We start from the raw sequence: 24,269 nt of genomic DNA on the forward strand, positions 1-24,269 counted from the left end.
CAGAGAGTCCTGCTGGGAACCCACACATGTTGAGGAGCCCAAAGTGTGATGAGAGAAATGTACAGTACGGGTCCCCAGCACATAGAAGCTGCCGGATGCTAACCTGCATATGTTGGGAGAGCTTTACAGATCAGGAGAGGAACTAAGTACATTTACTCAAGCACTGTACTTAAGTACAACTTTGAGATACTTTACCTGAGTATTTCCATTTTATTCTACTTTGTACTTCTAATCCACTACAGTTCAGAGGTGTATGGTGTACTTGTACTCCACTACATGTATTTAATACCTTTAGTTACTTCACAGATGTGGATGAATGATGTGAAATATAACCAAGTGTTAAATCAGACTTTAGTTCCACCTGGAGTAAATTCACAAGCTACCCTGCAGAATACAAAGTCATTCAAACTAGCTGCACCTTTACCAGCTTTGAGAACACTTTCATGATCAATCATTATAAAACATATCATATATATTATTCTGAAATGGACCAATCTGCACAATGACTACTTTTACTGTCGATACTTTCACTATATTTTGATGATAATACTTTTCTACTTTTACTTGAGGAACATTTTGAATGCAGGACTTTTACCGTAACAGAGTATTCCTACACTCTGGTACTTCTACTTTTACTCAAGTACAAGATCTGAGTACTTCTACTTTTACTCAAGTACAAGATCTGAGTACTTCTACTTTTACTCAAGTATATTTTGATGGTAATCCTGTAACGGACTAGTTATAATGTTGATGTTTTCAAGTGTTTTATTCTTCAGAGTTTATTTACATTTTACAGAGTGTCAGTGAACGCGTCACTGTTTTGATAGACAGTTCTTGTGAAGAGAAACAGACAAAATGACGAAGAGAGAAAAACAAGAGTGTTGTTTTCCTCTGAGGACATGCTCCATGAAAGAGTTTCATATCTTGATGAATGGAGGATATTCAGTACTCACAGTTCTTCTGGATCTTGGCTCTGATCGTCTCATCCTCTCTGATCCTGTAGGGATGAACACAATCCAACAGTTATGGATCCAGTTTAAAATAAGTGTTTGTTCTTTGAGTTAGTCAGCTTCAGAGTCCTGACTGATCTCATGCTTTACATCCCATCATATCTTCTCTGCAAACACTACGACTGACTGCCACAGCTCTCAGCTGCATTACAGGAAGTAACAGTCATTAGTCAAGGAACTAAAAACATCCCATCAAAAACAGACTACCTTTTCCACTCTTCTGTCAAATCCCATATGTCTGGTGGAAAGTTGATTACTTACTAAATGTGGCTTTGCATTTTCAGCTGGCCTTCTATAGTTGATGGAAGAATGAAAGAGCCTGCAGTCAGTGGGTAACATCACTGATCTGTTGTGATTCCCCAGTGAGAGAAACACCTCCCTGTGTTTCATACAATACTGCTGAACCAGCAGAGACCCCTTACTGACCTGAGGGTCTCCAGTCTGCAGTCTGGACTCTCCAGACGATCTCTCAGCAGCTCCACTCCTGAATCCTGCAGATCGTTGTGACTCAGGTCCAGATCTCTCAGATGGATGTTGGACTTCAGAGCTGAGGCCAGAGCAGAACAGCTGATCTCTGACAACCTGCAGTACTCCAGTCTGAATAAAGAAAACATGATGAGGATAAAAATCTGTTTATAATCCAATCAGATGTTACTCAACAACAACAACAATTATACTCACTTACTTACTTTAATAATATCATTGCGTGATTCTTATTTGCTAATGTTTATCTATATTTACTACTTCTCACACTTCTTAGCTAAGCTTGGGGAAAGTCCTTATTAAGAAGATGTGTTGCAGTGTTGTTAGTGACTCTCTATGTGCACCAACAGTATGACCTTCACCTCAGGTGAACTGAGAACTTCCTGATACGGTCTCCCTAACTCCCTAACTCCCAGAATGCTCCTTCATCATCACCAAGCTTCACCCCTCCCTTTCTCCTCTCTCGAGCCTCATCTCAATACCCCTCCTCGACTCCTCCTTTCCCTCACTTGGGATGTCCTCGTTCACTCAAACGTCACTCTTAAACGAGATCATTAAACATGACTTAAATTGTTAGTATAACCTTAAGAAATTAATTGCACATAATAATTCCCACAGAGCTGTGAGCACTTATACATTGATGTGACGCTTTCCCACTCATTCTTCCAGTTCTCCGTTTTCCTCTCTTGAAGTCGACCAGCTGTGAAGGTGGGGGTGGGGCTTTTATACGCGAGTAGTGAAAACACTTCCGCGTAGTCTGCTCTCGTGTATCCTCCCTTTCGTCTCCTCCCGCACCCCTCCTCCCTCACCCCTCAAAAAAACGTCCTTCAAAATGGCGTGTCTTGATCGATTTCCGGGTCAAGTCCCGGAGGAGGGTAAGAGAGGAGTCGAGGAGGGGTATTGAGACGAGGCTTCTGTGTTTAAATATGCAACCCAAACTCTACTCTTCCTCTTCCTCTCTGCAGACTGTATGCTCTCTGTGTGACTGACTGAACTTTCTTCAATAAATAAAATACCACAAAGAGCTGAATGCTTTGATTCTCTCTCCACATTTGCAGTGGCGTTTTTATATGTACAAAAGTGGTGGGGCACAAAAAACTTAGATGTCTATATATAAGCTTCTGCAGTGACGTGCAGTGAGGTTCATGGCTGGTGAGGCACTGGCACTGACTCTTCAGGTTTACAAATATTATATTTTGACCTAAACCAAAATAAAATATTATTTTCAAAAGCTTTTTTTGTCTGATGCTTCGATTAATTTTAAACAGACAGTTCAACAAAAGGATACCCAAAAAATGTAATTTTATCATTTAAATATTGAATTGTTCTCTCTTAGTAAGATCCCATTTTCAAAAAATTGCGGTCTTACCTTGACTTGAAGATGAAGTCCATTTGCCTATCCTTCTGGACAAAAAATTCTATAACTTTTTTGTAAAAGTCCTTCTTATCTTCTTGTAGTTTCAAAAGTCTATCATAAATCTAATCGATAGATTTATGATTAGAAAATTAGAAAAGTAGGGTAGACATGTGGATATTATCCGGCTGAACAAAACGTGCATTTATCTAACAGGTACGTTTCCCACAGATCTTATTTCGAGCTATTTTCTAAAATCCTATGGAGAAACCTCATTGCTTTTTTGCAGCTTACTTCCTGGTTTTAGGACGCGTCACTGCAGCTCTCTCGTCTCCTCTTCACACACCACACTTTTCGCGGCACACGTACTTACAGCCAATCAGCTCTGAATGATGTGAGATGACGTATGGTGGGGATGGCAGCTCTGTGCCCCTATGGTCTTTTTTTTTTTGCCACACACATTACATTGAAAAATACTCTGAGCATGCGCAGTGTAGTTTTTACAGTCACCGTTCACTTTGACAGTGAAAGGGTGGGGCATGATCAGGTTTTGTCCCACATGGCTCAAAACGGCACTGTAGACACTAATTAGAAGAACACAGACTAAAACAGCAATGTACAGACGAATCAGATGATTAAACATGACCTTAAAATATATTTTATATATTTTTTAATTTCTTTTTTTGCATCTCTTTGCATTTTTTGTAATCATTATGTGTAATACTTTCTGCTGACACTAGGTGGGGCTGTGCCCCACCTGCCCCTAATGACCAGTCGCCACTGCACATTTGATGAATAAATTCCCATCACAATGTCAAACTAAAATGACTTCAGATGACCTCTATTCAGACGTTAACAGTTACTAAATATGAAATACATAGATTTACTTTTTACAACTAACATCTATTTCAGTTACTTTAACCTCTTAAGCCCTGAGCCTGTTTTTCAGGTCTCAGGCTCGAAAATGACATTCCCAGAACAAATGACCATATCTTCCCTTCTAAAAGGGTTAAATTAATAATCTTTATTCTCAAAGTAATGATAAACCTTTGAGTTGGATGTAGAAAAGTCAGAATCAATATAGATGTTTTTTATTTTAAAGAAAATTTAGATTTGACATAGTAAAAAACTGTAAATTATAGTGTCCGTCCAAAAATTCTTTTTTACTTATAGTGAAAACTACCCTTGGATGATGGGTTAGTAGACTAAAAGCTTTAGGAATCCAAAGTACAACATATAATAAGTACCCTGTATCAAGATTGATGCAAAACAAGTTAAATTTGACCTTTTTAGAGAGATTTAGCCAAAAAAACCCACTTCTGGGGTCATTTGGGTGGATTTGACCTATCTCTGGCCCCCCTTGCTCGATTTTGATGAATGAAATCTCTTTATAACCGCTAGAGCCAATGGAATCGAGGGAAAGTTATATACACACCAAAACGTTAACAAATAAGGAGTGAGAGTGACGCGTTACCAAAACCGGAAGCTGCATACACTCTGGTGGCTACCATTAGCAGCTAACTTTTCCGCTCCGATTTTTACATAAAAAATGGAATTATGGATTATAAATTATTTTTTCAAAGGCACAGGTACATTATCAACCTATGGATCAACAGTTGTAGATTTTTTTTCTTCGTTTTTAATGCCATTGAACACGTCTTTTGACCTAATTGACAGCTACGGTGAGACGATCTGCCGTAAAAGCTCCGTAAAGGTACGTGTTGTGATGTCTGTGTTTGCTTCCCCTGTCGCAAGTTCGGATCGCTCAGTGATGATACTATACCTAAATAATCAGTGGAGTCTTAGCTTTAATCGGCTATATTGTATGTGCAGCTACGATAAGTAATAAGGGTATCTTTATCTTGAATTGTGTGCCGCAGTGCGTTAGAATTTTTTCGCTCAGGGGTCATTTAGACCCTTCTTATGAGACTTGTGTTTTGTTTTGGTAAAAATGGTTCATATCTTCAGTTAGCTGAGATTCTTCCCGTTAATCTGGTGCTACACATTAATAGTTTCATAAATGTTAAGAAGCCCTGAGACATTATCTCGAAAACAAAACGGTGGGAGGGGTCCAATGGGGGTACCGCCGTGCTTAAGAGGTTAAGAAACAGTCAACATGTATGTCTACAGTTCTTTCTTCTTACTCTTAAAAATGAAATATGAATAAAAGGACATTTACAACTTTTTGGCTGTAAGTTATTAATGAATATAAATTAGGTTAAATTACAAAGTGAACATGTGAGATCTCCAGCAGTAACAGAGAGTCAGTGAACTGACCTGAGAGTCTCCAGTCTGCAGTCTGGGCTCTCCAGAAGATCTCTCAGCAGCTCCACCTCTGAATCCTGCAGATCGTTGAGACTCAGGTCCAGATCTCTCAGATGGATGTTAGACTTCAGAGCTGAGATCAGAGCAGAACAGCTGATCTCTGACAAGCTGCAGTCCTTCAGTCTGAATAAAGAAAACATGATGAGGATACAAATCTGTTTATAATCCAATCAGATGTTACTCAACAACAACAACAACAATTATACTCACTTACTTACTTTAATAATATCATTGTGTGATTCTTATTTGTTAATGTTTATCTATATTTACTACTTCTCACTCTTCTTAGCTAAGCTTGGGGAAAGTCCTTATTAAGAAGATGTGTTGCAGTGTTGTTAGTGACTCTCTATGTGCACCAACAGTATGACCTTCACCTCAGGGGAACTGAGAACTTCCTGATACGGCCTCCCTAACTCCCTAACTCCCAGAATGCTCCTTCATCATCACCAAGCTTCACCCCTCCCTTTCTCCTCTCTCTCGAGCCTCATCTCAATACCCCTCCTCAACTCCTCCTTTCCCTCACTCGCGTCCCTTCCCTGCATCTTAGCTCCGCCTCCGTAAGATGCGAGCGAGAGACACGAGGAGGAGACGCGAGGACAGAGGAGTCCTCAGGTATTAATTGGGATGTCCTCGTTCACTCAAACGTCACTCTTAAACGACGTCTGTTAATGATGACATGTGCACAGCTGTATCCCCTCTCATCGGGCTTAACTGAATAACCTTTAGAACCGGCCCATTTGTTGTTAAATATGTATTTAAATTATGAATCTTTCTCATGTTAGTCAAGGAATTCAATGTATGATGGTTGGTCCTGCTTTTGTGTTACGTTTTGCTGTCAAATGTACATTTAAATAAAATTATAATTATAGTAATGTGAAAGCCTTTACTCTGAACATGTGTGTCCTGTAGATCCCCACATTCAGGACTGTGAATTTTAAATAATTTAACTACTCAATATTTTAACACAAAACAAAACAAATAATTGTTATTTATCAAGATCTAGCCATTTATGAAATAGCTTTCTTAATAGCTATGTTTTAGTGACGTTCAAGATCATTAAACATGACTTAAATTGTTAGTATAACCTTAAGAAATGAATTGCACATAATAATTCCCACGGAGCTGTGAGCACTTAGACATTTATGTGACGCTTTCCCACTCATTCTTCCAGTTCTCTGTTTTCCTCTCTTGAAATCGACCAGCTGTGAAGCTGGGGGCGGTGCTTTTATACGCGAGTAGTGAAAACACTTCCGCGTAGTCTGCTCTCGTGTATCCTCCCTTTGGTCTCCTCCCGCACCCCTCTTCCCTCACCCCTAAAAAAAACGTCCTTCAAAATGGCGTGTCTTGATCGATTTCCGGGTCAAGTCCCGGAGGAGGGGAAGAGAGGAGTCGAGGAGGGGTATTGAGACGAGGCTTCTGTGTTTGAATATGCAACCCAAACTCTACTCTTCCTCTTCCTCTCTGCAGACTGTATGCTCTCTGTGTGACTGACTGAACTTTCTTCAAGAAATAAAATACGACAAAGACAGCTGAATGCTTTGATTCTCTCTCCACATTTGATCAATAAATTCCCATCACAATATAAAACTAAAATGACTTCAGATGACCTTTATTCAGACGTTAACGTTTACTAAATATTAAATACATAGATTTACTCTTTACAACTAACATCTATTACAGTTACTTTAAGAAACACTCAACATGTATGTCTGCAGTTCTTTCTTCTTACTCTTAAAAATGAAATATGAATAAAAGGACATTTACAACTTTTTGGCTGTAAGTTATTAATGAATATAAATGAGGTTCAATTACAAAGTGAACATGTGAGATCTCCAGCAGTAACAGAGAGTCAGTGAACTGACCTGAGAGTCTCCAGTCTGCAGTCTGGGCTCTCCAGAAGATCTCTCAGCAGCTCCACTCCTGAATCCTTCAGATCGTTGTCACTCAGGTCCAGATCTCTCAGATGGATGTTGGACTTCAGAGCTGAGATCAGAGCAGAACAGCTGATCTCTGACAAACTGCAGTCCCACAGTCTGAATAAAGAAACCATGATGTAACTTTAGAAAACAATGTTCCTTTTGAAATAACTCCAGGTTTAATAATCTGTTCAGAGTTAAACAGGGTTTTAATGTCAGAGATGATGCAGAAACAATCCACTGATAATCTGGAACTTTAACTTTGATCAGATGTTTAACAACTCCTTCATCTCCCTCACAGCTCATCAGTACTGACAGCATCTCCACTGACTCATGGAGCACAGAGTGAGTATGTGGAAGCTCAAACACTCTCCCTCACACATTCACCTTCTCTTTGTTATTCTGATCAATATTCAGTCATTAGCAAACATGGAAAAAATAAAAATAACATTGTATTTGTTCAAATTCAGAAAATCATAAACACAAACAGATCAATATGAACTGCAGTCAGTGAACTGACCTGAGAGCCTCCAGTCTGCAGTTTGGACTCTTTAGTCCAGAACTCAGCAGCTTCACATCTGAATCCTTCAGAGGGTTTTCACTCAGGTCCAGATCTCTCAGATGAGAGGGGTCAGACTTCAGAGCTGAGGCCACGACTTCACAGAAAGCCTCATAGTGTCCTAAGCCAGTAAGTCTATAATAAAACATATATTACAACATGTGTTGGAGAGTCAGGGAGAACAATGTAGTTGTCCCATAGAACGTGTACGTGACGTGACGTGATTCAAGATGGCGCCTGTGTCGGCTCGCCGCTCGCTCAGCTCTCTACCTTTAGCTATCCTGTTTTTGTTTTATGTTTGTCAGAATGTCTCTGCTCTGCTCGTTTATGATCGCCAAGCACTCCTCCACCTCAGACCCTCACTGGAGTTGATATTGCTGCCCAAACCTACATCTGGCAACCATAAATCGCCCCCCCCCCCCTCTACTGTCGAATATTCCCACCTACCTGCGCCGGTTGCCCTGCATCCTGCCTCGCCGAAAGCGTTTTCGACGACGGGGAAAGCGTGGTGGTGCACTGGTCCATCTTAAGGCATACCTGACGGCTTCTTCTGTGAATTATCCACGCCTCGGATGTCATGGCCCTCCCGCTGCACGCCATGTGAGGGATCGGTGGATGCCCGCAGGCAGCTCCTCCTGCCCGACTGACTGCTCCCGGCCCGCGCGGCGTTCAACACGCACATCTTCGTCAGCTGAGACGCACTACACCTTCGGCAAGCCCGGAGCGAAAACTTTGCATGGCTTTGCTAAATGCTAGGTCGATAGCAAACAAAACGTTCCTGCTAAACGACTTCTTCACCTCTCGTGAACTGGATTTTATGTTCCTGACGGAGACCTGGGTCCACGCTGGCGAGTATACACCGTTCTCTGAACTTCTTCCTCCTGACTGTACATTCTTCAGCTCCCCCCGTGCCACTGGCCATGGTGGGGGCATAGCATCAGTGTTTAGAGCTAGCCTCCAATGCCGATTGCTTCACCCTGTAACTAGCTATGCTAGCTTTGAGTTGCAGCTTTTTGAACTGAACCCGGCCTCGCCTATACTCTGCGCAGTCGTGTATCGTCCGCCAAAGTGCAATAAGGATTTCATAAATGACTTTTCTGACTTTCTGTCCGGGATCATGGTGAAATATGATCGTGTTTTGATCTCCGGAGACTTCAATGTCCATGTGTGTTGCGAGTCCAAACCTCTGGTTAGGGACTTTTTAAATCTCCTTGATTCTTTTGGTCTCGTTCAGTCCGTGGCTGGCCCAACACACGAAAAAGGACACACTTTGGACTTAGTATTATCGTTTGGACTGTCTGTATCTGTGGATGAAATATGTGCAGCAACGCGTATCTCAGACCATTTACCGGTTCTGTTTACAACCTCCATCCCTTCCGCAGGAGTCGAATCACGTGCCCCTGCGCGTCGTCTGCGTTCGATTAACCCCTTGACTGCCTCACAGTTCTCTGATGTTTTTAATGCTTCTCCGATCTGTAAATTAGATGTGAACTGTGCTTTTAATGCTGATGAGCTTATCTCCATGTTTGACTCGACATGCACACTAATACCGGATTCTGTTGCTCCTTTTACGCTTAGACGCATCAAAGTTCTATCAGAGCCGTGGCTCAATGACTGTACTCGTGCTCTCAGACGCGCTTGCAGGCGTGCAGAGAGAAAATGGAAAAAGGATAAACTCCATGTCTCCCTAGAAATCCTTCGTGCTTGCCTTTCTGACTACCAGACGGCAGTCAAAGCAGCCAAAACAGAGCACATTTCTCTGTTAATCTCCAAAAACAGCCATAAACCTCAGGTTCTTTTTAATGTCCTCAACTCTATCATTAATCCCTGTGATGTTTCTTCTATTGTCCCATCGACTACTCTCTGTGATAAGTTTCTTACATTTTGTATTGAAAAAGTATCTGCTCTTAGGCTAGCCCACACTAGTGCTACTCCAGATCCTGCTCCTTTTCTGTGCCCTGCTGTCCTCGACCACTTTGAGCCTGTATCCCTCTCTTCTCTCTCGGATGTAGTCAAGCACCTGCGGCCGACAAACTGCACCTCAGACAGCATTCCCTCTCGCCTTCTCAGAGATGTTTTTGATTCAGTTGGAGCAAGTATTTTATTACTTTTAAACACCTCTCTTAGCTCAGGATGTGTCCCAGCTGCCTTCAAACATGCCGTGGTTAAGCCACTACTTAAAAAGAAAAATCTCGACCCCTGCATTATCGGAAATTTTAGGCCCATCTCCCAGCTACCTTTTTTATCAAAAGCCCTGGAGCGAGTAGTCTACGCCCAGCTGCAGTCTTTTTTAACCATCCATGGAATCCATGAAAAGTTTCAGTCTGGCTTCAAACCCATGCACAGCACTGAAACAGCCCTTTTAAGAGTTTTTAATGACCTGCTCCTAGCCGCCGACTCAGGTAGCCCAGCTGTCTTGGTGCTGTTAGACCTGACAGCTGCCTTTGACACTGTGGACCATAGCATCCTGCTGTCACGGCTTGAACAGTCCGCTGGCATCACAGGCTCTGCCCTTGCATGGTTCAGGTCCTACCTGACAGACCGTAGCTTCTCAGTGCAGCTAGGTGCCTTCTCCTCTGCCAAAGCCCCTCTTACCTGTGGGGTTCCCCAAGGCTCAATTCTGGGCCCCATCCTTTTTCTACTGTACATACTGCCCCTAGGTTCAATTCTCACAAAACATAATATTCCCTTCCACTGCTACGCCGACGATGTACAGATCTATCTGCCTCTCAAAGCAAATGTCAAACACTCACTACAGCAGTTGATGGACTGCTTAGCAGAGATAAAATCCTGGCTGAGCAAAAACGTTCTCAACCTCAACGAGAGCAAGACTGAGGTCATCTTTTTTGGACCGCAACCTCCAGCCTCTCCGGTTGATATTCTGGGCTCTCTCAAAAAAAACATCCTCCCCTCGGTCATGAACCTTGGAGTGACCTTCACTAGCACTTTTAAATTCGACAAGCAGGTCAGCACCGTAGTCAAATCCTGCTTTTTTTAAATAAGACTATTGGCCAAAACCAAGTCGTATTTATCTTTTAATGACTTAGAAAGGGTTATTAACGCCTTTGTAACCTCGAGACTGGACTATTGCAACGCTCTGTATGTGGGTATGGACCAGGCCTCAATTAAACGCCTACAGCTAGTCCAAAACGCTGCTGCACGTTTGCTGACTGGCCACAAAAAGCGTGACCACATCACCCCTATTCTGGCCTCACTGCACTGGCTTCCAGTTCGGTTCAGAATTGATTTTAAAATCCTTTTATTTGTTTTTAAAGCACTAAATGGGCTGGCTCCGGCCTATATAACTGAACTGCTCCAGCGCTACACCCCAGCCAGAGCTTTAAGGTCTTCTGACCAGCTGCTGCTGGTAGTGCCCAAGACCAGGCTTAAAACCCGAGGGCACCGAGCCTTCGCAGCAGCTGGCCCTAGGCTCTGGAACACTCTGCCCCTCCATGTGAGGTCGGCCCAGACCCTAGGGGTTTTTAAATCAAAACTAAAAACACACTTCTTCTCTCTGGCTTTCTAGTTAGAGCGGAGCACGACTCCTGACTTTTCCTTGTGTTTTTATTTTTATTTTGTTTTTTATATATATCTGTTGTAATTTATTGTCTTTTATTGTGATTGTAGTAATGTGTTTTTATTACATGTACAGCACTTTGGCTCGACCAAAAATCGCTTTTAAATGTGCTATATAAATAAAACCTGATTTGATTTGATTTTGATTTGATGTGTTAAAAAAGAGGAAACATTATATTAACATCAAGCATTTGATGAAAAAAGATTTGACATGTACATAGACCTTTGCTGTTAGTCCATTTAATACAATATATAATAATATATGATAATAGAGTGTAATGAGTTGTCAGTGTGATCTGATCACATGTCTGTGCTCCTGCTGTCACTGACTGTTACCAAAAGAAACAGAAATTAAATGAATCACTTGACAATATTAGAGATGTACATATTTAAATGTTAGTTAATATGTGGATGTGAATGATGGATGAAGGATGTTTTGGCTTCTCTGAGCATCTGAACATTTATTGCGCACACAAACACAATTAACAAATCAATAAAGTTTCAATATGTTCAACTTGATACCATCAGATGTTCCCAGTATATCAGCATTAAGACATAACTCTGTTATTGGTGGGAAATGATATAGATCTAACACATTGTGATAAAAACGTGTTTAATGATAAAGAAACTACTAGAAAGTAATAATAACATGTTTCTGTGATAACTGTAAGTCCTGCTGTGTGGTGTGATCACATGCTGAGAAACCTCTAAAGTCCTTCATGTGTTTGACATGTCGCCTCCATCACTCAATATGAAGAGAGAAACGCTTCAGTTTAACTATTATTATAAATAAATAGAAGAACAGTGTTGGGTTTATTTTGCTCTCAGTATTTAAACAGCAGAAATGTTATAGTGTTTATTTGAATAATTAAACTCCTGATCCACATTAGTTTATAAAGTTAATCACATCTGGACTTACTTGAACTTCCTGCAGTTCCTCACAGCTGGAATCAGTCTCCGTCGTCCCTCATCTGATGTGTTGTACTTCTTCAGGTCCAACTCATCCAGAACCTCCTCTGACATCTGCAGCATGTAGGCCAGAGCAGAGCAGTGGATCACAGAGAGTTTCTTCTCTGATCTGTTCTCTGACTTCAGGAACTCTGTGATCTCCTGATGTACTGAGTGGTCCTTCATCTCTGTCAGACAGTGGAAGATGTTGATGCTCCTGTCAGGAGAGATTTTAGAACTGCTCATCTCCTTCAGGTTGCTGATGGCTCTCTGGATGGTTTCTGGTCTGTTGTCTGTGCGACCCAGCAGGCCTCCTAACAGTCTCTGGTTGGACTCCAGAGAGAGGCCGTGGAGAAAGCGGACAAACAGGTCCAGGTGGCCATTTTTACTTCTGAGGGATTTCTCCATGGCTCTCTTCAGGAAGTCATCCAGGGATGGGTAATCCTGATCACTGATGTTGTTAAAGTCTCTCTGCAGGAAGTGCTTCAGTACCTCTGTGTTCCTGTTGGTGTAACAGTGCAACATGTAGACTGCAGCCAGAAACTCCTGAATGCTCAGATGAACAAAGCAGTAGACTGTTTTCTTGAAGATCACTCTCTCTCTTTTGAAGATCTGTGTGAAAACTCCTGAGTGCACCAAGGCCTCGGTGACGTCAAGACCACAGCGCTGCAGGTCTTCTTGGTAGAACATGATGTCTCCTTTCTCCAGATGTTCAAACGCCAGCCTCCCCAGCTTCAGAAGAAGCTCCCTGTCAGCCTCCGTCAGCTGCTGTGGACTCGTCTCATGTCCCTCTTCATACTTCTGCTTCTTCCTCTTGGTCTGGACCAGCAGGAAGTGTGAGTACATGTCAGTGAGGGTCTGGGGCAGCTCTCCTCTCTGGTCTGTAGTCAACATGTGGTCCAGAACTGCAAGCAGTGATCCAGCAGAAGACTGGGATCAGACACATGATGTGGAGGCTCCTGGAGCTCTTGATGTGAGAGATGATTCTGCTGGACAGGTCTTCATCACTCCATCTCCTCCTGAAGTACTCCTCCTTCTGGGCGTCAGTGAAGCCTCGTACTTCTGTTACCCTGTCCACACACTCAGGAGGGATCTGATTGGCCGCTGCAGGTCTGGAAGTTATCCAGACGAGAGCCGAGGGAAGCAGCTTCCTCCTGATGAGGTTTGTCAGCAGCACGTTGACTGAGGACTGCTGAGAGACATCAGACACAACCTCATTGTTTCTGAAGTCCAGAGAAAGTCTGCTTTCATCCAGGCCGTCAAAGATGAGCAGCACTTTGCAGACAGCCAGCTGCTCTGCTGTGACCTTCTGTAAGGTTGGATGGAAAACATGGAGCAGCCTGAGAAGACTGTACTGCTCACCTTTGATCAGGTTCAGCTCCCTGAAGGAGAGCGGGATCACCAGACTGACATCTTGGTTTCCCAAACCCTCGGCCCAGTCCAGAGTGAACTTCTGCACTGAGAAGGTTTTTCCAACTCCAGCGACTCCGTTGGTCAGGACCGCTCTGATGAGAGTCTGTTGGTCAGGTAAGGCTTTAAAGATGTCCTGGCACTTGATTGGAGTGTCATGGAGGGGCTTCTTCTTGGAAGCTGTCTCCAGCTGCCTCACCTCATGTTGGGTATTAACCTCTTCACTCTGGCCTTGTGTGATGTAGAGCTCAGTGAAGATCCTGTTGAGGAGGGTTTCACTTTGATCAGTTTCTTCAGTCACACGTTCACATCTCCTCCTCAGACTGAGCCTATGTTTATCTAAAACCTCCTGCAGACCACTATCTGCTGGAAGAGAAGGAAACGTGAGAGAATGAGGGAAATGCACTGAGAATCTAATTATAACATAAAACAACAAAAACCAGACTGAGTTTAAATGTTTTATAAACAGCTTACTGTCTATGCTCTACAACAGTATACCTGTTCAAAAACAAATGAACCAGGAAGAGGAATAAGACGCTGCATGTGTTCGGCCTCTTACCTCGTACAGAGCTGGTCTGACTGGCTGTCTGCAGTCCAGCTCTGGTTCTGGATCTTTTCCCACACTGGGGACAGGAGGGGTCTCCTGATGGAGGTCTTTGCTCCCAGTATGAGGTGATGCACTGTCTGCAGAACCAGTGTCCACAGCTGGTAGACTGGATCCTTCAGGACGTCCTGACACAGAGCACAGCTGGACAGCTGCTCCTCCACAGGAACACCACTCTTCCTCTTCCCTCTGTGGAGATGAACACATCCTTTACAGCACGTCACATTAGTGGAGCTGATTCTCACCAATGGGCAGAGCGTCACAAACGTGACTCTCAAGATGAAATGTGTCACGCTGCACGAATACGCAGGTGACATAAATTTCACCTCTTCACTTTCTTGGTGTCTCCAGGCACGGATCTGGGTCTTTGCATTGACTCTACATGTAATCACACAAAGCTCTGTTATATCTGCTAATGCTAAACACAACCAGCTCACCAGGTTATCACTATTATTAATAAACATCTTTAAAATACATATCATAAACATGCCCAAGTAGTAAATAATGTATTGGACGATATATTTAGTTTTTAGTGAGTATTTATCAATATTGCCTTATATAGGTATGGCCCTTACTTACTGTACTGTTACTAAGTTTCTTTACTGCGATCATTAAAGAACAGGTTAGATGATCAGATAACATAAAAACTGAATCCTCTCCTGGGGTCTCATTTATAAAGGGATATACGCTCAAAAAATTGCGTACGCCAGTTTCTACGCAATGTTTGCGATTTATAAAATACTAACTTGACGGGAAAATGTGCGGTCCTCCACTCAAACTCTAACCCATGCGTACGCACTAAGCACACAAACGGGAGAGACGAGAAACTGCGACACCGTTGGCAGAAGGAAGAATGGAGAGAAATATGTGGAAATAATACCATAAATAAAATGTTACCTCTCATTTATCAATATGAAGAATTCATTTTCAAACATTGATTAAAGCCAATCTTAAAATGATTAAACAAACGCCTGTTTGAGACTCCTCAGTGCACACAAAAACATAACTTGGAGAAATAAATAAATACGGATATGTTATTTAAAACCACCTCGAATATGTTGTGTTAATGTTATGAAATGTTTTCTCATAAATGATGCGGTAAGCAGGAGGACAGAATAACGTCTAAACTGACGCCGTTTTGCATTTCTATAGGTTGTAGATACGAGCATGGTTTTATATACTATCACGTTTAATCGTGTTTTATGCCGTTTGCCAAGACTTGATAAGTCGCTCGTAAAACACAGGAGGTATGGAAACTAAGAACACCATATGTGGTAAATTGTACAGCTAATATAACAACACATTGTATTTCCTTTAACTGGTGGATTATGGATATATAGTTGCTGATCGACAGCTGGAACACAAACCACCAAATACAACAAAATAATTCAGATCCAGTCGTCATGACTCCACTCCGGAGGGATTCCCCGATCATTTCTTACAGTTTCTCATCAAGGGGGTGTCTCCTGTCCCCGGGACAAACACACTGCCTGAGGAAGGTTATGTGCATTTTTTTTGTTATTAACTTTTTTCGGGCCACTTATTTATTTATTTTAGTGACGATCCGACCTCCATGCTGCTACTCTGGTTCAAACTGCATCCACCAAACAATATGATTTAGCTCCACCTCCCCAAAATAACCAAAATCTGACACGGTGTGAGATGTCTTTTTTATGGGCTCAGAACAGTCTCATAATACACACATGCACACAGAAGGATTCACACTTGTATTTCCGGATCCACACTTGTGTTTTTCAATGCACACACAAATGTGTTCCGTTTCATATACATGTAAATAAAATCCAAATACAGAAAAAAGTTTTACATATGTATTTTTGATCCTCACATATTTGTTTTCCGTTTAAATCCCCTGAACCTGCAAACACAACCCGCTTTCTGTGCATGGATCGCTGTGCATTCGTGTGGGTGGGTTTTTTGAGACTCCCCTGACGGTCACCCGATTCGTACTTGTAATTTTTTCTATCTATAGCCAATCAGATGTCTCCTTCATTCTAAGCCAATCACATGAGCACGTCCCCACGAGGGTAGATTTATTGCGTTCATGACGTAGCGCTTCATGTACGCATTTTGCGCTGTCCGGAGCAGGGTTTCCGCGGACAAAATGTATTTTACCGGACAAATTTGAAACTTACCGGTCATGTTTCAATAATAATAATAAGAAGAAGAAGAAGAAGAAGAATTGTGTCGCAGCGTTTCCGTTAGCAGGTAATTACCGGACTATGACCGGATATGGCTAATAACACGGGAGTAAGGATCATCTCTTTTCCTCTCTCCCTCCCTCTCTCCTGACAGCCCGTCAGTTTCTCATGCAGCTCGCTAAAACTTCCCTCGCGTTTATGTCCATATCGATCAGATCCAGCTCTCCTGATCGGCCTTTATAGAGAGCACCGATCAAACTATTAAGAGTGAATATCGGCCGATAATAACCGGCGGGGCTCCCCCCCGTTGACAGTTCACTGTCTTGCACTGGCTTCGTAGTGCACTGATCGATTAGGCTAAGCTAACCTGTAGCTGCTCCCTCCACACTCACAACAACTTCATACAGACATAAATAAAGCAGCTGTAACTATTCGCCATACAGGAAACACACATTTAAAACGGTTTTGCCTGCCGTTTTTGTGTACACAGGCATTCATTAATGGTTCAGAAAGTGGCACTGTACCTTAATAATATAAAGGCTTGTATTTGCGTGCATTTCCTGCTCGGAAAGTGGCAATGTACTGAGAGTGGAAGTGTCCTGAGATTAGCGCCTGCAGGCTCCATGGACCTGTCAGCTCCGGACAGCGCAAAATGCGTACATGAAGCGCTACGTCATGAACGCAAGAAATCTACCCTCGTGGGGGCGCGCTCATGTGATTGGCTTAGAATTGAGGAGACATCTGATTGGCTATAGATAGAAAAGATTACAAGTACGAATCGGGTCACCGTCAGGGGAGTCTCAAAAAACCCACACACGAATGCACAGCGATCCATGCACAGAAAGCGGTTTGTGTTTGTAGGTGCAGGGGATTTAAAACGGAAAACAAATATGTGAGGATCAAAAATACATATGTAAAACTTTTTTCTGTATTTGGATTTTATTTACATGTATATGAAACGGAACACATTTGTGTGTGCATTGAAAAACACAAGTGTGGATCCGGAAATACAAGTGTGAATCCTTCTGTGTGCATGTGTGTATTATGAGACTGTTCTGAGCCCATCATTTTTTTGCTGTTCTATCGTCATTTCCTGCGATCTTCTTCATGCAGTCAGTCAGAATGAATGAATGAATGAATGAATGAATGAACGAATGGGCGTTTCTTTGACTATTTATAGGCAAATATGGGCGTTACGAGTCGATTGTGATTTATAAAGGGAAACAGGCGAGGGAAGTGCCGTACGCACTTCCCTCGCCGGTACGCAATGTTTTGTGAATCGGAAAATGTCGGAACATTTCTGTACCTATTTTTTTGCTTTGTACTACGTAAGCAACCTTCACACGTGAATCCTACGCAAGGCGTTATAAATGAGGCCCCAGGTCAGGTTACAGCAGAAACTCTTACTTTGTGTCTGAGGGTCCAGGTTCATTACTGAAGTCTGGAGGTGGATCATTAGACTGGTCACTCTTCAGAGACAGACAGCTGGGGACTGGAGATGTGTCCTCTTCCTCATCTTTAAAACCACTCATCTTCTCCAGTCTGAGAGATCTCTCACACACACACACACACACACACACACACACACACACACACACACACACACACACACACACACACACACACACACACACCACACACACACACACACACACACACACACACACACACACACACACACACACACACACACACACACACACACACACACACACACACACACACACACACACACACACACACACACACTAATGAGGCCAATTGAGCAGATAGTATTACACTGGAAAACTAGAACAAACCTTTTTAGTGTTAAAAATAATGAAGATTGTTTAGAAAATTCAGCAGTTTTATTTAAAAAGCATGAGTAGGACACGCCTTTTTGTGCTGATTTTATATGAATATTTGAATGACATTTTAGCTGAAGCCACTCTCACAAAATCACAAGTGTAAAAATGTAAAAAAGTTGCAAAAACAACACACTTGTTTACTCCTGTTAGCCACAGATCAACACACACACATGCTGTGTATCATCATATTATTTAATGTAATGTAATTTAATATAATGTCGGTCTGTTACCTGCTGTTATGTTAGGGTCAGATCTCTGATCACCACGTGTTCATTAGGATGTGTCTCCCCCTGCTGGAAACACACAGGAACAACACGTGGTAAATACACACAATATGTTCTCAGTTAATGAACATTTCTCTAAAGCTTCACTTCATTAAATGCTTTAATATTACCAGTGGCCGACTGTAACTAAGTATATTTCCTCAAGTACTGTACGTTGTTTTTGTTTAATCCAATACATCTCAGAGGGAAACATTGCACTTATTAGGCTACTGACTACATTTATCGAACCCACATGGTTTCATCTAAATAACAAATGATCATTATTTCATTACAAATACAATGTTGGAGACATGTCTAGAAAGGGAGAACAGATTTATGTTTTAGAAATCATTTGCTTCTTTCCACCCGAGATTTACCTGGTGACCTTTGGAGGGGGCCGACCCTTAGGTTGAGAACCTCTGGACTAAACTATCTAACTTTATATTAAGGAGTAAAAAAGCTGCTCTAAGATTAAAGCGTTTGTATTAATAATGTCAGTAATTATGACACACACACACGCACACACGCACACACGCACACACACACACACACACACACACACACACACACACACACACACACACACACACACCAGGGGTGTCAAACTCAATTTCATCGCGGGCCACATTAGAATGATGGTTGCACTCAAAGGGTGGTAACTTAAAGACTATATAAATATACATAGATAAATATATATAATATATATCAAATAATGTATTATTTTACAATATTTCCTCTGCATTAGATTATTATCAGATAGGGTAATAACTTCATAATTAACTACGTCTGAAAGCAGAAGTCTAGGGCACATCATTACAAGTAATTGCAAGTCTCTTCAGTGCGCATCTCACAAAATGAGATGCATTGTGGGACATGTAGTTTATGGGCAACGTGCTCCTATAAAGTGCAGCACGTAACCTTATAATAAACGTATTATATTATTTGCAAGCTCTTGTGGGCCACATACAATGAAGTGGCGGACTGTGAGTTTGACACCCCTGATCTAAACCATCATAATAATAAACTTGGTTAAAATACATCAAATCAGTCAGACTTCAGACAGGCCGCTCTCCATTTTGACTGCGCTGGGCTGTCACATGTTATGTTGCTTTGATGAATCAGAAAACAGGAAATAAAACAAGTTTACAACACTTGTAGAAGTCTCATTGGACGCTGATGTTCTGACATCCAGTAAAACAGAGTACATGTGGATCGAAAGCAGAGCCTGGTGTTAACACTCACCCTGTTGTCCTCCTGCTCCGTTGAGCTGTAAAATGGCTTCTGGCACTCTGACAAGTCTGACTTCATACTTTCACTTTCAACTTCCCTCCCTCCCTGTCTGCAGCCCCCCCCCCCCTTCTCTGTTTCATAACCAGCCTTATCAGCTGAACAAGTTCACATATGTTCAGTGAGATACAAATAAAGCTAAAAACAAGCTCAACAAAGTTATTGAAATAAATATATTAAAACCACAGTGTGAAAATAAACCAGTACAAGTAAACATGCTGTCTTCAAAACCTCACTTAAGTTAAAGTGTGTATGTAGGCCTATTGAAGTACTCCAGTGTTAACGTCACATTAAATTATTCCCTATTATATATATATATATATATATATATATATTTGTTTCTGGATTAATAACCCTGCTGCATGTATTGCATATATTACTGTATTTTTCCCAGAATATGAATGGCGTTTTTTGTTACTGGCACCAGGGAGCCATTGCATGTTCAAATTCAGACTGTTTGCAGTCAGTATAGAAACCTTGTCCGATCTAGACAGATTAACGTACAGATAAAAAGATACATTATATTTAAATGTTTTTGAGTTGCAGTACTTGAGTAAATGTACTTGTAATCACCTTGACCACTAGAGGTCAGTGTTACATCAGTTTCTGCATTTAATCACAAACATCCATATGTGCCTTTTCTGTCCTGAAGAGGAATACACAGGAGCGAGAAGTACAGATTGAGTAAAAGTAGAAGTGCTCAGATCTTGTACTTGAGTAGAAGTACCAGAGTGTAGGAATACTCTGTTACAGTAAAAGTCCTGCATTCAAAATGTTACTCAAGTAAAAGTAGAAAAGTATTATCATCAAAATATAGTCAAAGTAGCGACATTAAAAGTAGTCATTGTGCAGATGGGTCCATTTCAGAATAATATATATGTTTTATAATGATAACACAGGAAATAAAAAAAGTTTAAAGCACTTGTTGAAGTCTCATTGGACTCTAGGACGCTGATGTTCTGACATCCAGTATAACAGAGTAAATAATGTGTTAGAAAGCAGAGCCTGGTGTTAACACTCACCCTGTTGTCCTCCTGCATAAGATTGTTCCCTATTATATATATATATATATATATATATATATATATATATATATATATATATATATATATATATATTAGGGCTGTCAAGTTAACGCGTTAATAACGCGTTAACGCAAAAAAAAATTAACGCCACTAATTATTTTAACGCGATTAACGCATGTGTATTTTTTGTCCTCGGCCGCCCCGTAGTTTCAGAGCGCATCGAGTTTAAAATACCATCGACAAGCTGATGCTGACAGCCCCGCTCCTGCCGCCCGCTTGTGGCAGACCACACTTCCACGCTCACCGGCAGGCCCGGACTGGCCATCGGGAGGACCGGGAGGGTGTGTATGTGTGGGGCGACTCGCACGAGCGAGGCACACCTTACGTGTTGTTGTTGTTAGCATCTGGTGCTAGCTAGCTGCGCTAACGGATATAAGGAGCTGTTTCAATGACATTTCGCCGACAACTGCGCCGAGCACTTGACTTGATGCAGGTAGCCAGACAGTGGGACATTGTACGAAAAGTCAGCACACTCAGCACGGATAGTGCGCGCAACATGATTGCAGCTCCCGTTCGAGCATATATGCCTTGAGCTGCACATACTGTAGCTCCAACGATCCATCACAGTGTCTCCACACACACACACACACACACACACACACACACACACACACACACACACACACACACACACACACACACACACTTTGTATTGTATTATTGTATGAGAGAGGTTCCAGGTTGAATTGAGGCGAATATTTGTAATGTTCAGAGGTTGTTTTGTTTAATATTCATGAGAATATTTGTCATTGTTCAAATGATAATAAACAAACATATAAAGCATATTTGTGCACTCATATGTTGATAAGAGTATTAAAAACTTGAAAAATATCCCTCTAAGGTACATTTAGAACAGATAAAAAATGTGAGATTAATTTGCGATTAATCGCGATTAACTATGGACAATCATGCGATTAATCGCGATTAAATATTTTAATCGACTGACAGCCCTAATATATATATATATATATGTTTCTGGATTAATAACCCTGCTGCATTGATTGCATATATTACTGTATTTTCCCAGAATACAGAATGTGTGCCTCTGCATGTTGAGGTTACAACCACATTAACATTTACTCTTCACAATTAACTTAAGACAAACACAACTGAGTTAAAATTATAGTTAGTGTTGGGGAAATATTTTCCAAGGCCCATAGCTTTGACCCAGTTTATCAGTTCATACTGTCCTGACTGAGCGCAGGCACCTGTAACCTTGGCTGCTGTGCGCTCAGTGTTTTGCCTCCCTGTTCCTGCCTGTTGGCGTCAGCTGATAGAGGTGTTATGATTCTATCTTGTTATCCACAATGTTGATTATTCTCTCTGAACTAGCTAAATACACGGGTCTGGGGTAGAGTTCTTCAGAATTGATTGTGGCGTCTCAACCGTGTGGTCAAACCGTGGCCCGTGACATGTCTTGTGAATTCTCCTGCCGAAATCCAAATAGACCGTCAGTGTTTGCCATCAAAGCTCCAGCTCTCCTCGTGTCTCCTTTGAGTCCTGACTCCTCCATTGCTACAGACGTTTCCCCCACAGTTAGATCAAGAGGGTAATAGACCTTTTTTTAATTGATATCTAGTGATTTAAACCCACCATTGAGCGCTGTTAAAAGCAACAAATGAAACATCAGATACAAAGAGAACCATTGATGTCTGAGCTGGACTGATCCATTTTTTGAAGGCTTCATATTTCTCAAATATACTGAATACACAGAAAACAAAAAAAGGCTTAATTTAATCAAATGTTTTGATGTCTAAATGTCCTCAAATTCTGGAATGATCCAAATAAAAAGTGAGTCAAGCTCCAGCAAGAGGACAATATTGAAATGTTATCAGATTCACCAGCTAGCTAGCAGTTAGCATTAATTAGCATTGCTAGTGTAACCCTTTATGTAGCCTTACCCTGCTGGTAGGCGATCTGTAATGCTAACGATGGCACAGTACTTGAGTAAATGTACTTTACTTCCCACCTCTGCTATAATATATATTGATATATATATACTACTATATTATAACACAACCAAGCCTCAACTATGTCTTATACCCCACAATATATCATAATTTACTATATTTACGTAAACTTGTTTAACCTCTAAATACTCTTCCATAATTTGGATTTTTATTCTATATTTACCTTATTTTATTTTACTTCACCTGCGTTTTTCTCCATCCGGTTGCAATAACTGGATTTTCTCCTCGTGGATCTAATGAAGGTGCATCTTGATGTAATCCAACGTAAAGATTACAAATAAATAAATACACAACAATAAGAAATGATTAATAAAAACAGGGTTTATTTAATTTATCTGACAGATAATTACAAAACAAACCCATCAAACTTCTGTTTTCCCTTCTGTCTGAACTTTAAATGTGCTTTGCAGAATGAAATGACTGCTAACAGATATCTTATTATTATAACTTATTTTCTCTTAGCTTACAATATAACATGTTGTATTTTCTTATTGAACAAAACAGAAACACACATTTTAAAAGGTCCTCTATTATGCAAAATCCACTTCTTCATGTCTCTTCTACATCAACATGTGTCCCCTCTTCTTCATGTCTCTTCTACATCAACATGTGTCCCCTCTGTGTAAAGAGATTCTAACGATGTTTTGTCTTGTGTAACCATTAGCCAATCAGCAACCAAGGTAACCCCCCCCCCCCCCCCCTTATCACCTGAATCTCCTCCTAGAGCACCATTGTGTTCTTTGTAACCAAATCTCTCTCAGAGGGGCGTGGGGAGGGGCTCCTTATTTTCATCTAAAGTAACAGACAGAGAATCAGCACTTTTGAAACAGGGCTGAAACAGAGGGGATTATGGGTAATGCTGCAATGAACTGTTTGGTGTTTCAGCCAATCAGAGACAGGTTCTGTGTTGCGTGAGACATTATATTCAGCAGAAGTCTCCACGTTTGCAGTCAACCAAAGTAGTTTGTAAGTATGCTACGGACAGAAAACACACACGACCACATCGCTCAGAGTTTGGCCTGGAGTACGGGCCATTTATTGAATCTGCGCATGCTCATTAGCATGACCACGTTTCTTTCACTCAGGCACATTCTGATGACGTCATACACATGAACTGAAACATGACTTTGTTCATATACAAATATGCTTAACAGTTTCCTTCTATAAAACAGCTGCGGGCAGCAGATACCGTGAGAGTCCCGGACATTAATTCATAGATCAAGGCAGACTGGTTTACTCTCCTGTTTTGCCAATCCGGTGCTTAAACAAATAGCTCTACACCCCTGGCCGACATGTCCTTAAAATGAAGTCCGAGTTTGAAATATATCTCAAATAATGTATGCACCACCATTTCCCCACATAAACATAACAGTCTGCAATCAAACGGTTGTCTCCTGTGCGCTCCTCTTCCTATTTGGCGCACCGGTAACATGCTCGTGCGCACAAGAGGCTGAGACCTAGGCTGAGCCGCCG

At 41.5% G+C, this 24,269-nt stretch overlaps 1 protein-coding gene and 1 long non-coding RNA gene across 2 annotated transcripts in view; both read right to left on the reverse strand.

Annotated features, from left to right (window-relative positions):
- Positions 1-1,471: 1,471 nt before the first annotated feature.
- Positions 1,472-24,269, reverse strand: part of LOC117483840 (protein NLRC3-like) — a gene marked incomplete at both ends in the record, with an annotated part of 29,536 nt that continues 6,738 nt past the window's right edge. Inside the window, 5 exons of the mRNA XM_034132171.1 lie at positions 1,472-1,607; positions 5,125-5,295; positions 7,035-7,205; positions 7,609-7,782; positions 12,143-12,615. Coding sequence (XP_033988062.1) covers positions 1,472-1,607; positions 5,125-5,295; positions 7,035-7,205; positions 7,609-7,782; positions 12,143-12,615 — 1,125 coding nt within the window. The remainder of the gene's footprint in view (positions 1,608-5,124; positions 5,296-7,034; positions 7,206-7,608; positions 7,783-12,142; positions 12,616-24,269) is intronic.
- On the reverse strand, positions 14,324-19,986 carry LOC117483847. The gene is made up of 4 exons (XR_004556046.1): positions 19,697-19,986; positions 18,422-18,484; positions 17,752-17,886; positions 14,324-14,374 (listed from the first exon to the last, which is right to left on the reverse strand). It is a non-coding gene; the product is annotated as an uncharacterized LOC117483847 (long non-coding RNA).

This window comes from Trematomus bernacchii, unplaced genomic scaffold, assembly GCF_902827165.1.
Source record: "Trematomus bernacchii unplaced genomic scaffold, fTreBer1.1, whole genome shotgun sequence".
Lineage (NCBI taxonomy): Eukaryota > Metazoa > Chordata > Actinopteri > Perciformes > Nototheniidae > Trematomus > Trematomus bernacchii.